Source organism: Hyaena hyaena, unplaced genomic scaffold, assembly GCF_003009895.1.
Source record: "Hyaena hyaena isolate Hyena2069 unplaced genomic scaffold, ASM300989v1 scaffold_10, whole genome shotgun sequence".
NCBI classification, from domain to species: Eukaryota; Metazoa; Chordata; class Mammalia; order Carnivora; family Hyaenidae; genus Hyaena; species Hyaena hyaena.
Genome location: NW_024080642.1, coordinates 5654114 through 5670443, shown reverse-complemented (window position 1 = coordinate 5670443; position 16330 = coordinate 5654114). Strand labels below are relative to the sequence as shown.

Below are 16330 nucleotides of genomic sequence, written 5' to 3'. Positions count from 1 at the left end.
CTGGTTGGCCTCAGTTCACGCCCCAGAATACTCTGTCCATCACTAGCAAAAACCCTGCCCTGCATGTCCAAGATGGTGGACTCTCACGTTCCGTAGGATGACTGGGCAACGCCCCGGAATGCCAGCTGTGGGGGTCCTGAACCTCACCCGTCCCCTCCACCTCCCACCTGCCCCCACCATCCGTTTCCAAACTTGCCTGCCTGGCAGCCACGAAGCTCTCCCTCAGCCTCTGTTGCCATGGCAACAATGTGGCTTCCCCCAAGTGGGAAGCCGGTTGCCAAGGCCCTTGTTGCCAAAGGCTATAACAGCCACCCCGGTGTGTGAAGAGGGGGTGAGAGCTCTGAGGAGAGGTGGAAGGTGGCCAAGGAGCCTCGGAGGGAAAGAAGCAGGGGGCTCTCCAGAAATGGTAGAGTCCAGGCAGCCCTCCTGTGGCGCGGAGATTGCCGGGCCCTTCTGGAGGGGAACGAGTATCTCACAGCATCTCAGTGACTGCCCCTCGGAGGTATTAGAAGGAGGAAAGGGGTTCCCCACAGAACACATCTGGACAAGCCCTCTACCAAGCAGGGCCAGGCACTCCAAGCCCCAGCCCCCCAATGGAGGAAGGGCTTTGATTCTCCCCAACTCCAGAAAAGCGGCCCCCAGGAACCCCTCTGTCTTGCCTGCTCATGTGTCTCAGGTGCACGCATACAAGCTGGGCCCAGACACCGCTGGTCCCTGCGGCCAGGAACAGCATTCATTACAAGCACTGCTAACCTCCCGGCCTGTCTCAAAGCACATACTTAATATTCCTTGTAAGATGCTTCTCTTTGGATCAGAGCTCTCATCAGTCGACAGGAGGAGAGGAGGACACCATTAGGGCCAGTTCCCTTCCAGAGTCAACAGAGGAGGGCAGCATGGGGGCCCTTGATCTTCAGGGAATGTTATGGAAGCAGCTCGCTCCACCCCACAGGGAGCACGGAGACCAGCCTCGCTTTGCTGAGCCGGCATCTGTGCGTTTACAGCCCACAGGTCACGTGTGCACCTCCGGCCCAGGGAGAAGGGCCCGTTCCCTCCCCCAGGCCCCATCCTGCTAGAGAGGGGCTGGAAGAGAACGCTGAGAGGAAGGGAGGGTGTCCAGAAGGCAGGGGAAGCAGATGGCTGGTAGAGGAGGCAGAGAGAGGTGCAGGGGTGGCAGAGAGAGCAGCAGGTGGTGGTGCGGAGCCTAGTCTGAGAGGGGCCCAGGACTGGGATGAGATGACGAGGGCACCAGGTCCGCATCTCCCCAGCCCTGCTCCCCCAGCAGCATCCCAAGCAGAGCCTGGCCCGTGACACCCCTGCCTGCCTCCCCCTGTCCCCCATAACCCCCTCTTGCCCACCCCAGAAGGAAAAGCAGGTGTACCTACCCCAGGCGCCAGCCCCTCGGGTGGGGTGGGGGAGATGCTGTCCCCGCCGCCCTGGCCACGGGCACTGAGCTGGGGCGACATGGTGGGCGACTCGTCGATGTACGGCATGGTCTCCGAGCCCTCCGGGGGCCCCTTCTGCTCCTCATTCCCTTCTCCGTCGTAGTCGTCTGCCCCGTAGCTGAAGTCTGAGACAAGGAACAAGAAAGGCCACTGAGAGTCCTCCACCAGGGCTGCTAGGGACTGATAGCGCAGTGGGCGCCGGCGGCGACCCCCGGCTGCCATGCCCCCCGGTGCAGCATGCACGGCCAGGCCCAGGCGGGGGCTGCGCGGGGGCCCCGGGCCTCGAGAGGGGCTGGGGAGCGCCAGCAGGTCCCGGGGCTGCAGTTCAGGGGCTGCTGGGCGTCGGGGAGGAGCGGCTCCACTGTTGCCACTCGCTTAAGAGCATGTCAGTCGCGGATTTCGAGCCGCGCTTTCCTCTGCCTCCTGCCTAATTCCAAGTCTAAAAATTCACAGTGGGAGCAGGAGGCAGGGCGCTGCCAACTCTCCTCTCTGAGTCACCATTTTGCTTTTTATAGGGAATAGGGAGGGGGGGCGGGCCGAGCGATGTCACTTCCTGAGCCCCTCCTCCTTGGGTACCATTTGTACACAGAGCCGATGCCTGGCATGGGGGGCAGAGCAGGTTTCGGGGTGGAGGGTGGAGGCACCGCACTGGGGAGCCCTCGCTCCTCTGAACGAGGCCCCTGTGCAAGATGGAGCCCACGGCTGGCACAGTGTGGGCGAGAAGGTGGCTCTGGGGCCTGGCAGGGACATGGTTTCACAGTAGACTCCAAAGTCGGCACTTATTTCTAGAATTTCAATGGAGGCTCCCTTCGGAGAAGAGGGAAGAAAGGGCTGCAGGGAAGTGGAGCTGCCGTTAACCCCCTTGGTGCTGCCGGCACCAACCAGGCCGCAGAGCCCACCCACGGACACCCCTCCCGGGAACGGCGTGCCGGGCTGAGGGGGCACAGGGCAGCACCCCGCAAAGCCCCGCAAGCTCCACCAGTGGGGTCTCCCCTGCAGCAGCACCAGCCATCATCTCACGGCCCCTCCCCCGCCGGGCTGGGCCTTGTCCCATCGTCTGCTCCAGCTCACTTCTTCCGGGATGCTCTCCCTAGGGTCCCAGCTCAGAACCACAGCACGTGGCCTTCTAGCGCCTCTGTTCATCTTGCCCATTTGTCCCTGCATGCCTGGGGCAGGAACGGGGTGCCTCAGTCACTGCTGTGTGCCCAGAACCCAGGGGCCGACATGCAGCAGGATCGCAGGAAACGTGCGTGGAGCGAATGCATGAGCAGAGGAATGCGCTGTCCCTCTCAGGTCTCAGGCTTGAGCCAAATTCTCCACGGGGCCCTGGCTCTTCCTCTACTGTCACAACATACCAGCCCCAGGGCAGCCGGCAGCCTGAGAATGGTGTCAACAGGTCACCAGGGCGTCTGGCCACAGCTATGCTCAGTCCAATCTGGCCCTTTGGCAGCCGACAGCTCCCCGAGCCCTGCTGCACCTGCTCCCTCTGACTTCCTCTCCAGTCTCTGCACTGACGGCCCATTAAGCTGTCAGAGAACATAAACTATTATTTTTTTTCCCAGAACAGGCGTGCATGCGAAGAGCCACAGGATCCAGCCTCTGCAATGTGTGTGTGCCCTGCACGTGGAAACGGCTCACTGACCAGAGCACACGGGGCCTACGCACAGGGCTGGCGGCCGCTGAGCCGACTCTACTTCCAGGGGCAGGAGGGAGGAAGAGAAGTCACAGCATCCATGCTGCCCGAGTCTGGCACTGGGAGGGGGCCCGGCTGTCTAGGGAGACCTACCCACTTTGGAGAAGCACAGAAGGGAACGGAACATCACGTTAACTTGCCATCTCTCCTCCAGGAGGCTCCTGTTAGTGTCCGGAGTCCCAGTCGCTGGGGTCTGAGCTACGGTGAACCCTGACCCGGCCAACAGTTCTGATTCCAGCAGGCTGTGCTGACCCTCCTGTACCCTGACCTATACTTCCAGGGGTCACAGGACCAGGCCCGTTAGTCTCGATTTGTTTCCAAGGGGCAGAGGGAAACAACAGGGAAGGGGTATGACTCGCCTCTCTACCACACCATCGGGAGCTGCCTGGGTCATGGCAAGGCGGGAAGGTCTCTGGTAACCTTCCCTCACATGTGCATGGTTCAGCCTTATCAAGTGGCAGCCAGGGACCCGCGTCCCCTGATCCTCTCAACCCACCCGCATCTGGAAGGCTGGTCTTACCATCTCCCATTTGCAGACAACGTCTCTGAGTCTCAGAGAGATTTGTCCAGCAAGGATCTGAACCCAGGTCTGTCTGCAAATGCCATCCTTTCCCCTTTGAGCTTCACAGATCTTCCAGAGAAATCTACTTCCACAGCTCTCCTCGTCAGGGGAGGCTGACCAAAGCGGGGAGGGAAGGGTGCCAGCCATAGCAGTGGGGGAGGCCCAGAAGTGGAGAGAATGCATACAGAGCTCTCTGCAAATGTTCTTAGATGCTTGTCCTTTCATTCCACCCTCTGTGAAACCCTGACAGCCCAGGAAGTCGGTCAGAGACCCCGGAGAGCCCTTACCAGGAAAAGGGAAACAAAAGATATAGAAAAGACAGAGAAACCAACCCTCAGAGAAGGAAGGAGTCCCGGGTACTCAGGAGGATGGAAATCTACCAAGCACAGGCTTCGGTTTACAAGAGGCCGTGGACAGAAAGGCTGAGTTGACTATGGCTTGGCCACTAGGTCTTAAAGAGAGAAGGCAGAACAGGTTCCTAACAGTCAATATCCATTTCCCCTCCTGGTAACAGAAATATCATTACATTTGGAGTGGCAGTGTGCCCAGTGGCTAGCTAAAAGACTACTTTCTCTAGTGGTGTGGGCCACGTGAATAAGTTCCAACCAACCAGATCTTAAGTGGATATGTGTGAAACCTCAAGGAAGGCTTCTAAAAAAGACTGATTTAACTAGAAGGTACGCCAATGCCCCTCTGCCCCCATGTTTCCTCCTTCTATTGCCAGTCTGGAAAGCAGATGGGATGGCTGGAGCTCCAGCAGCCATATTAAACCAATGAGGTGACGTTGAGGCTAGAAGCCAGCGCCAAAGATAACTGAGGAGAAAGCTAGGAATCTGGGCTGGAGGTGGCACAACGAACTGCCATAGCACTCCAGGACTGTCTACCTCTAGACTTGTTTTAGAGGAGAGGGAAAAAAAATGCTTATGTTATTGAAGCCAGTATCATTTAGTTTTTATGTTATATGTAGTCAAATTTAATTATTTGACTGATCCAGATGATTTTCCTTGACATTTTGTCTGAGTGCTCTTCCTACCACTTTCACTGTTCCTTCTAAGTCACCTTTGTGGAATCTTGCTCTGCCCACCCCTTAAAAATGGGTATTCCTTATATATCCTTACAATAGATAAGAGGCCATTAAAAAGGGACAAACTGCTGATACACGGGACAACAGAAATAGCTCTTACAAGCATTATGGTGAGTGAAGAAAGCCAGACAAAGGAGCACATCCTGTCTGGTTCCACTTACATGAAGTTCTAGAACAGACAAAACCAATCTGTGGTTGAAAACAAAGAGAAGATAGCAGTTACCTCTGGGGTAGAGAGAGCAGCTGACTGTAAGGGACACAGGGAACTTTCTAGGGTGATGGATGTTTTGTATCTTGACAGGGATTTGGGGTACACAAGTTGATGCCTTCACCAACTCCATCAAATACATATAAGATGTGTGCATTTCACTAAATATTGAACTCCAGCGAATGATTTCCATGCTTAACTGTTGCAGTGAAGTGTACTACTGTTTGCAACTGACTCCAAAGTGCAAAAGAAAACAAGATGGAGAGGTGCCTGGAGGGCTCAGTCGGTTAAGCCTGAGAAAAAAAAGTTTTTTAATGTTTATTCATTTTTGAGAGAGACAGAGTGTTAGCAGGGAGGGGCAGAGAGAGGGGGAGACACAGAATCCGAAGCAGGCTCCAGGCTGTCAGCGCAGAGCCCGACATGGGGCTCGAGCCCACAAACCACGAGATCATGACCTGAGCTCGTCGGAAGCCTAACCGACTGAGCCACCCAGGTGCCCCAAGCATCCATGAGTTCACGAGTTCAAGCCCCGCACTGGGCTCTGTACTGAGAGTGTGGAACCTGCTTGGGATTCTCTCCTTCCCTCTCGCTCTGTCTCTCCCTCTTTCTCTCTCTCAAAATAAATAAACTTAAAAAAAAATAAGAAACATAAAATGTTAGCCTCCCTTGTAATCAAAGGAAATTGATTGTGTGTGTGTGTGTGTGTGTGTGTGTGTGTGTGTTGCGATTTTTCTATCAAATCAGCAAGGTTTAAAAAAAAAAATACCCAGAGTTGCCAGGGAGCAAGTACTATCAGAAATTCATGGAGGGTATGGGGGTGCACGTCTCGCTCAGGTGGTGGAAGGTGCAACTCTTGATCTTAGCGTTTTGAGTTTGTTGTATGTAGAGATTACTTAAAAATGAAATCTTAGGGGCGCCTGGGTGGCTTAGTCAGTTGGGCGTCCGACTTCAGCTCAGGTCATGATCTCTCAGTTCTTGAGTTTGAGCCCCATGTCGGGCTCTGTGCTGACAGCTCAGGGCCTGGAGCCTGCTTTAGATTCTGTGTCTCACCCTCTCTCTGCCCCTCCCCTGCTCATGCTGTCTCACTCTCAAAAATAAATAAAAACATTAAAGTTTTTTTAATAAAATTAAATCTTAAAAAAAAAGAAACTCTTGGAGGGCATGTACCACAGGCGGGCACAGCTTTTCTAAAGTCAGTTTGGGAACTGGTTTGGAAAGCTTTATTTGTTGGCAGAGCAATTAACCCAACATAACCCTAGATTATGTCCTAAGAAATTAATTACAAGTGTATCTACAAATAAGGTTACAAGGTTATTAATCACAGGGTTCTTTATGATTGTGAAATATTAAAAACAACCAAAATGATTAATTATAGGGAGCTGGTTGAGTAAAGTACGGTATTTCTCCAAGATGGACTCCTACATAACCATTAAAATTATATGGATGGTGGATATCATCTTTTTAAGTGAAAAGGGAAATAACAGCATGTACAGTATGATACTAGGTTTGAAAAAGTAAAAGGGTCTGTATGTGCACAGGATAAATACAAGGCAACAGCACAAAACAATTATAAAGCCCTCAGATTCCAAGAATTTGGGAGAAATTAATACATGATCTCTGCCGTTTAGAACCGTAAATACTGCTGGTCTCCTAACCAATATCCATCTTCCCTTCTCCCCTGCTTAACCTACACAGGTTTCATACGAGGTGGCAGAGGACACAGTCCCAGGCAAGATACTCCTTTTCTCTGCTTCTCTTGCAGCTAGGAGGGGCCATTCGACATCATTCGGGTCAATGAGACCCAAGTAAAGCATGATGGGGCCTCAGCAAGGCTTTGCTTGGATCATTAAAAAGGTACTTCTTGCCTTAAGCACAGACATTTCCTTGATGCTGTTGAGCTACTGAATCACACTAGAAATAGTCCATCTTGCTTTTTATTTAAGTGAAAAATATAAGCCCCTATATGTTGGATTTTCTGCCTCTTCAAACACATTCCTGCGTGATATCCTTCCAGGCCAGCGGAGAAGGCTGTCCAATAAGCAATAAGACATCCTAGGTGCTATGATAAAAGTACCTCACAGGTGAGGCAGAGAGGAGGGAGGAGACAACAGTGTGGGTTAGGGGACAGCTGGAAAAGCTTAGGTGGTACTCAAAGGGACGTGGTTTATTTATTTATTTTGAGAGAGCGTGAGTGTGCACAAGCAGGGGAGGGGCAGAGGGAGAGGGACAAAGAGAACCCCAAGCAGGCTCAGCACTGTCAGCACAGAGCCTGATGCAGGGCTTGAACTCACACGCCATGAGATCATGACCTGAGCCAAAACCAAGAGACCGAGGCTTAACCAGCAGAGCCACCCAGGTGCCCCAAAGGGAGGTGGTTTATTACTGTGGCTGAGAGCAAGACCCTAGGGTCACACAGCCTAGCTTCCAATCCAGGCTCCATCACTTCCTAACCTCTCTGTGCTCAGAAGAGTGCCTGGCACAGTGCAGCCGCCCATAAATGGACACTGGTTAACCGAGTGACTGTGAAAGAGGATGATGAAGGGGCTAAGTGCCCAGGCCTGCTTTGAGGATTAACTGGAATAATGCATGCGAAGCACTTAGCACATAGTAAGCACCCAATAAATCTTAGTGGCTATTATTAATATTATTAATTGAATCTTGAAAGATGTGTGGGTGCTTGCCAGGCGGATGGGGATGGGAGCAGAGTTCTAGGCAATGAGAAGAGGCTTGGCAGAGGCAGAGCGTGTAAAACAGCAAGGCCCCTCTAGGGGACAGCCCAGCACGGCTGCGACACCGAGCGACCAGGAGAGCAACATGGCAGATAGCACTGGAGAAGCGGCACAGACCGGCACACTGAGGGCTCGCGAGCCAAGCGAAGCGTTAGGCAGGACCCACTGGGGGCCGCTGATCTGGACCGTTACTTGCTGTGGGGTCTTGCCAGCCACATCATTGCCAAATATCGCTAAACTAGATAATGCCGCTCGATGCAGAAGTTCCTCTCGAGAGAAAGACAACGCAAGCAGAATCCCGTGACCTCCGAATCTCGTAGGAGTCGTCTGGATTGGGACCCCATGTGAACCTGGGGTTACCTCTTCCAAGTCTATAATGGAGTCTGTGCCAGATGACAGAACATGAGGCGACTGGTGACAGACATGGGGACCTCAGACATGCTCTTGTTGGGCAAGGTAAGAGCTGGCCTCGGGGTGGGTTCAAACCCAGGCGACCAGCCCTCATTTCCACCATCCGAAGGTCTGGTAGGTGCAAGGGGAGGAAGGGGTGCCCAAATGGCTGGAGGCGCACAAATGTCAAGCTGTTTACAACCTTCCCGAAGACTGCCCAGCACCGGTGATGGATGGACACGGCCAAGACCATGTCCTGGTGCACCCAACCTCCAAAACAGATGCTGGGAGCGATTTGGGGGGGGTCTTTCCAACCCCTTCCCGGACACTCTAAGAACCAGTGGGTGCAGGACAGAGTGAAGTTCTGGGTGTGGAACAGTCCGGCCCTCCCAGCAGGGGTGCTACGAAGGCTGATATGAGGTGATGAGCTTACTTCCTGCCCGAGATCGGACACAGGAGTGGGGGAGGGAAAGCTTGGGAGAACAGCTGAGCGCAGCCCAGTCCTGACCATCATTCCCACCAAAGCGGCATCAAAAGTCTTCAGAGACCATCCAAAGTCTCCGCCCGCCACACCGTGCATCAGGTGGTAACACAGCACAGGGGCACAGACACCATTCTTGCCCCCTGGGATCTCCCAGTGTGGTCCTACGCATGCGTGCTGTCCTCTGTATCCTGGGCACAGCTTGATTTCATCTTCCAAGTCACCCCATGACTGACAAACCTTACAAACAAGTTGAGCAAAAGAAAGCGGACACAAAAGAACGTATACACAGGATTCCATTTATGTGAAGTTCAACAACACGCAGAACAAGTGGAGGGTGATAGAAAGTCTCGTTAATGGCTCCCTGGGGGTGGGCTACAGGAGGAAGTGGGTGTTGGCTGGGAAGGGGCATGAGGGAACTTTCTGGGGTGCCGAAAATGCTCTGTATCTTGATCTAGGTGGTGATTGCACAAGCAGCCATATGTAAAATTTAAAACCAAGCAAGTAGTACCATTATGATTCTCATTTACAACTGAGGAAGTGAGGGCCCAGGGAGTGAGGTCACTAACTGGAGGTTTAATGGCTGTAAGAGGAAAACCAGGTTGGATAGAAGTCTGACTCCAGGACAAATGCTTTAACCACTGTCGGGTGGGGAATCGAACGAACAGAAAAAGTCATGTGGGCAGGTTGTCGTCAGGGCCCACAAGTGGAAGAAACGACTGGCGTCAAACCCTGGTGGAGGGAGAGATCTATCTGGAGGAGGGTCTGGGCGTCCCTTGACGGGAAGTGAGACAAGCGGGGAAGGAAGCGGCTGTTCCCATTGAGAAGGGCAGAGCTGCAGACGGCGGGGTTCCAGCTGCACCCTTTTGTTCAGGGCACCGCTGGAGCTGAGGTCCCGACGCCCTCCTGCCTGGATAGAGTCCTCCAACTTGCCATTCCTTTCCCCAACTCGCAGAAAAGGATTCTGCTCCCTGTTCAGGCCTCCCCGGATGCCGGGTGCTGGGCTGGGGCCCGCTTCGATCTGTCGTGACACTGTGCATGAGTGGTCTTCCGATGCCGGTCCCTCCCCAGGAGAGGCACAGACCTGCTCATTTCCCCCCAAATCCTCTATGGTCCCCCACGTTCCTCCTCCAACGAAGCTGGGTCTTCCCTACCTTCTCAGCAGGCCAGGACACTGGCTAGACTCAACAGGTGGGGTCAGTTCTGAGGTTGGCAAGCCCGACGGTGACCCACATCTCCTCCACACAGTGAGGGGCTCACAGGGCTACGAAATCTGGCCTCCCCACAACGTGGTGGGAGCTAAGACCCCAAGGCTGACTTATAGTCTAGGGTCGTATCGACCATGCCAGAGCTGGGCTGCCATAGGACTGAAAGAACTGTGTTTAATCAGCTCTGAGGGGGCGCCTGGGTGGCTCAGTCAGTTAAGTGTCCGACTCTTGATTTTGGCTCAGGTGGTGATCCCAGAGTTGTGGGATTGAGCCCCGTGTCAGGCTCTGCGCTGAGTGTGAGGTCTGCTTAAGATTTTCTCTCTGTCTCTTTCTCCCCCCACCCCTCTCTCCGCACCTGGGCAGCTCAGTCAGTTGAATATCCAACTTCAGCTCAGGTCATGATCTCACGGTTCTTGAGTTTGAGCCCCACATCGGGCTCGCTGCTGTCAATGCAGAGCCTGCTTGGGATTCTCTGTTCCCCTCTCTCTCTGTCCCTCCCCCACTTGTGTTCTTTCTCTCGCTCTCAAAAGTAAATAAAACACTGAAGAAAAGAAAAGATCCTCTCTCTCCCTCTGCCCCTCTCCCCCTCACACGCTCTCTCTCTCTTAAAAAAAGAAAAAAAAAGAGCTCTGAGGATTGTCAGCTGGTTGGCTCCAGGCCTCTCTGAGTGTCAGTGTCTCATCTCTGAGACAGGGATAATAGTGCCCATGTCACAGGCTGGCTGTAAGATGACATTAAATAACCTAATTAGGTTAAGGAACTTGGACAGTGTCTGGGCGGAACAGTCCTCAGGAGAGGTTGGCTGAAGGAGCAGGAGAGCAGGAAAGCAGGCTGGACGACTTCAGGGCCCTGTGACCCCAGATGACCCGGGAGATACCAGCGGGAGCCCCTCACTGGCAGCACAGCACTAAGGTGAGGCATCCCTGGACCAGCTCTCTCCTATGGAACAAGCACCCTCCTTCTCAGTATCTCCTCCTCCACAGCCGATGGGGGAGGGGGGAGTGCAGGGCAGCACGATGGTTAAGGGCACACGTAGGCTTTGAGCCAGACTCAGGTTAGAATCCCAGTATTCCCACCTCATAGCCATGTGAGCTTGGGCAAGCTACGTAAGCCTCCGGATCCTCAGTTTCTTCATCTTATAAAAGGGGACAACATATCATCTCATGAGTTTCCTGTGGGGTTCCAGTGAGAAAATATTTGTAGTGCGAAGCACCTGGCCCAGGGCAAATACTAAAGAAGCAGTAATTGTCGTTACTACCTCGTCCCCTTCCAAAGCAGTAAGTGCCCTCCGGGATCTCCTAGTTCTTGGAAAACAAACAAAAAACCAAGGCTTTGGACACAGAACTGGGTTAGGCTCTCACAGGCCTTCCTCCAACAGCTGGCCCAGCTGTTCCTCGAGCAGCCTAAATTCCAGAGGCTCAACTGCTCAACATTGAGGAAGGCAACATAGGTCATCAGAGTAGTTTAACTCTTAAACTTCAAGACAACAGTTCCAACCTTTGCTGCACACTAGAATTCCCTGGAAAGTTTGGAAACTATTGATAACTGGCTCCCACTGCGGAGATCCAGGTAGAGTTGGTATGTTCCGGGGTGGGGTGGGGTGGGGAGGGCTGGGCATAGGGGCTGTTAAACGCTCCCCAGGTTATTCTACTGTATTCTAAGTCTGAGAACCTGCAGATTGAGACAATGGAGTTGAATGGAACTGGGAAGCCATCGGCCACATGGTGTGAGAAGCGCAGGAAAGGTAACTTGCAAGGGGGGGGTTTGAATTAACTTGTGAAAAACGAGGTCTACTGGGGAAGAGGCAGAGGAGGCAGATGTAAAGGGCCTGGCTCAGACCGTACACTGTGGCCAGCTGTCCCATTCATGCAGGGGCTGCGGCAGCCCCCTGGCCCACAGGATAGCCTCCTCAACACTCCAAGGATTTCGGGTGTTAGGCTTGGAGCAGGGGCACTAACCCAGCAAAGGGACAACTGGAAGACAGGGCATCAGGGACGCAGCAGCTGGTTCCTGGAGGTGCCGCTGCACTGTTGGGAGTTGGGAGAGCTCGGTTCTGGCTCTGCCTGGCTGTGGGGTACAGACTCAATGCCCCTACCCCCGAGGGGGTGAGGCTCAGCCTCTGGTTGCCATGGAGATTCGATCAGATCCTCTACCTCCAAGCTCCCTTGGGGAGGTAGGCGGACCAGGGCTGCTTGGAGAAGCCAGGGCCCCAACACCAGAGACAAAGGAATCCTAGGTCTTGGGGTTCAATGGCAGAAGCCTTCGGCAGGTGAGGAGCTGCCAACCCCTGGGCAGAGAGGGGAGACTGGCTTCACCAGGGTCCAGGCTCCGAGAGATCGAAGAGAAATGCTATTATCTGCACCGTGTTTTACAGTGAACAAAGCAAGCCCGAAGCCAGGGTCTCACAATATACGGAGGTTGTCAGAGTAGATATTACTCCCCCATTTCAAACAGAGGGAAACTGAGGTTCAAGAGGGTCTAGGTCTTGTCCAGGGCCACCTGGCTAATAACCAACTGACCCACAAATTAGAGTCTACTCTTTGGACCAAGTCCATTGCTTTCTGACTTTGACATAATCAGCCACCCTGGCCCAGGCAGGGGCCTACAATTTCTAATTGCTCCGTAGAAAAAGCAGTTCTAGGCCCACTGAACATAGAGGAATTCTGGTGCAAAATGGTTAGATGACCTTGCCATAATGGAGGGAATCTTTATGCATAAATGAACAATAGTCATTCAACAAGCATCCCCTACATTATTATGTGCCAGATGCAATGAAAGGAACAGAACCCTCGCAGGACTGGAAGCCCCCACCACTACTACCAGTAGCCTATCAGCCAGTCAGTGGGTTACAATGAGTCAAGCCCGGCACCAGAAGTCGGACAAATCTGGGTTCTGGTCCCAGTTTTTCTGGACTTTCTGCAAAGTGCTCAATCTTTGGGAGCCTCCACTTTCTCACTGTGAATTGGGAAGACACGGCTGTCCTGCCCACCCCATGGGGCTTTTCTGAAGAGTGATGTAAGCTACCAAACAAGACAAGCGTTTCACAAACAGCGTAGCATTCGATCAATCAGACAATAAACATTCCTCTACAAAGAAAGTCAAATTCACATGCATTTGGTCTTTGGTATATTCTGGTTTCCCCCACTAGGTGGCAGGAGTCCGAAGGGCAAGGACAGGCCCCCTTCTGGCACTGGGGACAATATTCACACCCAGCTGAGGCTTGGTGGAAACAGTTCCCCTAAAACTTCTCCGAATCTCCTCCCCTAACAACCAATTTAGTTATTTAGGGTCTCGGGCCAGGAGGTCACTCTGACAAATCCTCCAGGAGTTCTCGCCCTTGCTGGAGTTAACAACTCTAACTTGTCTCCCGCTTCCCCCTGAACTCTCATGAACTGGTGACAAGGATCCTGGACTGATTAGATTTAAGGCTCTGCTCTTCTTTCCCTCTGCCTGCTGCTGGTGGGAAATGCCACTTGGCCCCAAAGAGACAGAAGACGGAGTGGACAGGAAGCAATGAAAAGGGAGAATCAAAGGACTGTTATGACAATGCCTTTCAAATCCAGTCCCACTTATCAGCCAGCTGGGATGGCCTCCTTAAAGCCCCTCTCCCATATATGGTTTCATGAGTCCCTAGAGTGTTTATGAAGAATTAAATGGCTCTCAATCTAGTGCTGAGAAGCAGGAAGGGACAGTTCAGGAAACAGATAAGTAAATGTAAGGTCCAGAGGGGCCAGTAAGATCCCTAAAGCAGCCTTGTACTTTGGTAGCAACCAGGGTTAGAATCTACAACCTCTGCCCTCCATACTAGGGGTTCCCTTCAATCGCAGGGCCAACTGGTCCAGCATGCACATGCTTGCAACCTCTCCCCTCCCCCCCGACACACACCCGCAGAAGCAATTCATATCTGTGTCCGTTGCTGACGGGAGCCCAGATTCGCTGGCATTCAGCTCAAGCTGTGGACTCTCCACAGAGCTTCCCTGGACCTTAAAAATAATTCTATTATTGAACAGGGCCATACAAAATTCATGTCCTTCTCTGTCCCCTCAGCTCCAGAGTGGCAGTGTTTCTGCATGTTCCAACTTCCTTTTGTTGCCCACAGAGAGGGGATGAGAGGACCTCCCCCAAATCAATGGGCTTTTCTGGAACCACCAAATCACCTTTCCTCTGGAGTCGTGCAAAGCCAGATGAGGGCTGAGCCGGGGAAGAGCAACGTGGTTTGCCCAGTTGGCTTCCTCTGCTCTCTGTCCACAGGCACAGATACATACACCCAGGTGCACACACATATACACACCGGCACACACAGGTACTTACACACATCCACCTCAAGGCCCCCGACACCTTCTGAATCTCTCTGCTCTGGGCGGCCCTTGTGAAAACTCTCCATTCTCCTTCCCCTGCTGCAGTGACCTTGGGGCCCATGGGTTCAGAAGGTGCAGCCTCCATTGGCTGGGACCCTGCGTGACCATGCAGAGCAGAGGCCCCTGCCTACAAGCAATGGACTGATGTGAGCAAGCAGGAAACCTTGCCAGTGTTAAGTCATGGGGACTCCAGGACTGAGCTGGCTCTACAGCACATCCAGCCTACCCTAACACATCCCCAGCTGCTCCATGTAAGGTCAGCTGGCCAGCCCCCATCTCAAAGGAGCTCTACGTGCACTTCCCAATGCCCAACAGCCCCTTTCTCCTAGCACTGCCCATGCCAGGCTCATGGTGGACCACAGCCACCCTCCTCGTATTCAGGAGAGAACCAGGAGTCCAGCACCCTCTTCTGAGGGCAGAGGGGAAGGAAATCTGGAATGTCCTCAGCCTCAGGCAAGTAGGTTGGTTCTAGAAGCATCAACAGCTTAGTGTCTAGCACCAGAGGGCCAAGCTTTCCCCACCAACTTGGCTCCCCACCCACTCTCCCAGGACCAAGGCAGTGAGCCCATCCCTGACCAAGCCCCAGGATGGCCTATCACTGATGTGTGAAGTAAGCCCAAAAGTAGACTGGGAAACACCCGTATTTGTTGTGGCAGTATCTGCAACAGCCAGAAGGTGGAAGAAACCGTCGCTCATGGTGGATGAACGGATAAATGAAATGTAAATGTGGCATATACATACCATAGAATATTACCTAGCCTTAAGAAGGAAAAGAATTCTGACACATGCTATACCGTGGATGAATCTTGAGGACACCATGCTGAGTGAAGTGAGCAGTCAGAGAAAGACAAATACTGTGTGATTCCACTCATGTGAGGCACTTAGAGCAGTCAAAGTCCCAGACGCAGGAAGTGGCATGACAGTTGCCAGGGGCTGGGTCAGCAAGATGGGGGAGTTAGTGTTTAATGGGTGCAGAGTCTCAGTTTTGCAAGATGAAGAGAGTTCTGGAGATACTCGGCGATGAGGGTTGCGCAACAATGTGACCGTACTTAACGGCACGAAACAGCATGCTTGAAAATGATTACGACGGTAAATTTTATGGTTTATGTGTCTTATCACAATTTAAAAATAGAATGTAGTTTTTTAAAAAGGAGACAGGAAGAAGCAGAGGGAGCAAAAGCAGAGACAGAAACCCTATCATGGGGATTAGCAAGGGGCCAGGGGACCAAACCAGCCCACTTAATTTCCAAAGAGGGCTTGGAGACACTTTCCGAGTTACAAAGGTAGGTTCTACCTCCACAGTTTATTTCTGTCTGGCTGCCAGCTTCCTGGCACAAGACAAGACTGGCTCTGCCCTAGGTACGGGCTGCCAGGCATCTGTCGGCTCCAATTCCGATGCTCTCTCTCCCACCAGACAGCACCTGGGCACCTACTGCAGCCTTCAACCCGCCAGTGCCAATGGCAATGTCTTGGAGAGCACGCAGAACGCCCCCGGGGGTCACAGGTGAAAGTGTAACTTCCCCCAGGTCACCACTTCCCCTGGCTGGGCCCCTACTGCTCTGTCACTTCCCAAGTCCTCCACTCAGATCCACACAGTTCCCCCCTCTCACCTGGCTGGGAGAGGAAGGCAGCCCGTTACGAGAATCAAGCTCAGGACCAGACGTGGCCCAGGGGCTGGCGGGGATCACTGAGGGAAAGGAAAAAGAGATGTGCTAATGTGGCTCTCAAAACAAGTGTGGCTGTAGACCACAGGCCAGAGAGGACAGGCCAAGAGAGACAGGTACCAGAGCCCACCACACTGGCAGGACCTGCCCTGCTTCAGGTGTTTACCCTGGATCATCTGAGTGCAAGCAGACTGGTGGGATGAGGCCGGAGCAGCAATGGCCAAGGTCATTCACCTCTGCTCCCAGGAACGCTCCTGGAAATGTCCCTTCCACACCCAGGCATGTGAGCACAAGAGGAGAGAAGACGCACAATACCCACAAAAACCAGGGCATGGTTGATGTCAGAGACCACATCTCCTACACAGGACCTGCAGACAGGCAAGCAGGCACATCCCAGTCTCCCAGGAAGATGAGAGCAAGATTCTGAACTGGGGACAAGAGCAGGATTATAGGGCCTGGGGCTTCCTCTAGGAGCCATGAAGGGACATAGTAATGTACAGTGCTCTGAGAG

At 53.1% G+C, this 16330-nt stretch overlaps 1 protein-coding gene across 2 annotated transcripts in view; it reads right to left on the bottom strand.

Moving 5' to 3' along the window:
* ABR (ABR activator of RhoGEF and GTPase) overlaps positions 1-16330 on the bottom strand; it is a 179704-nt gene that overhangs the window by 94200 nt on the left and 69174 nt on the right. For both annotated transcript variants that reach the window (XM_039252221.1, XM_039252227.1), the window contains exon 2: positions 1383-1567. In XM_039252221.1, the coding sequence (XP_039108152.1) occupies positions 1383-1567 (185 nt within the window). The remainder of the gene's footprint in view (positions 1-1382; positions 1568-16330) is intronic.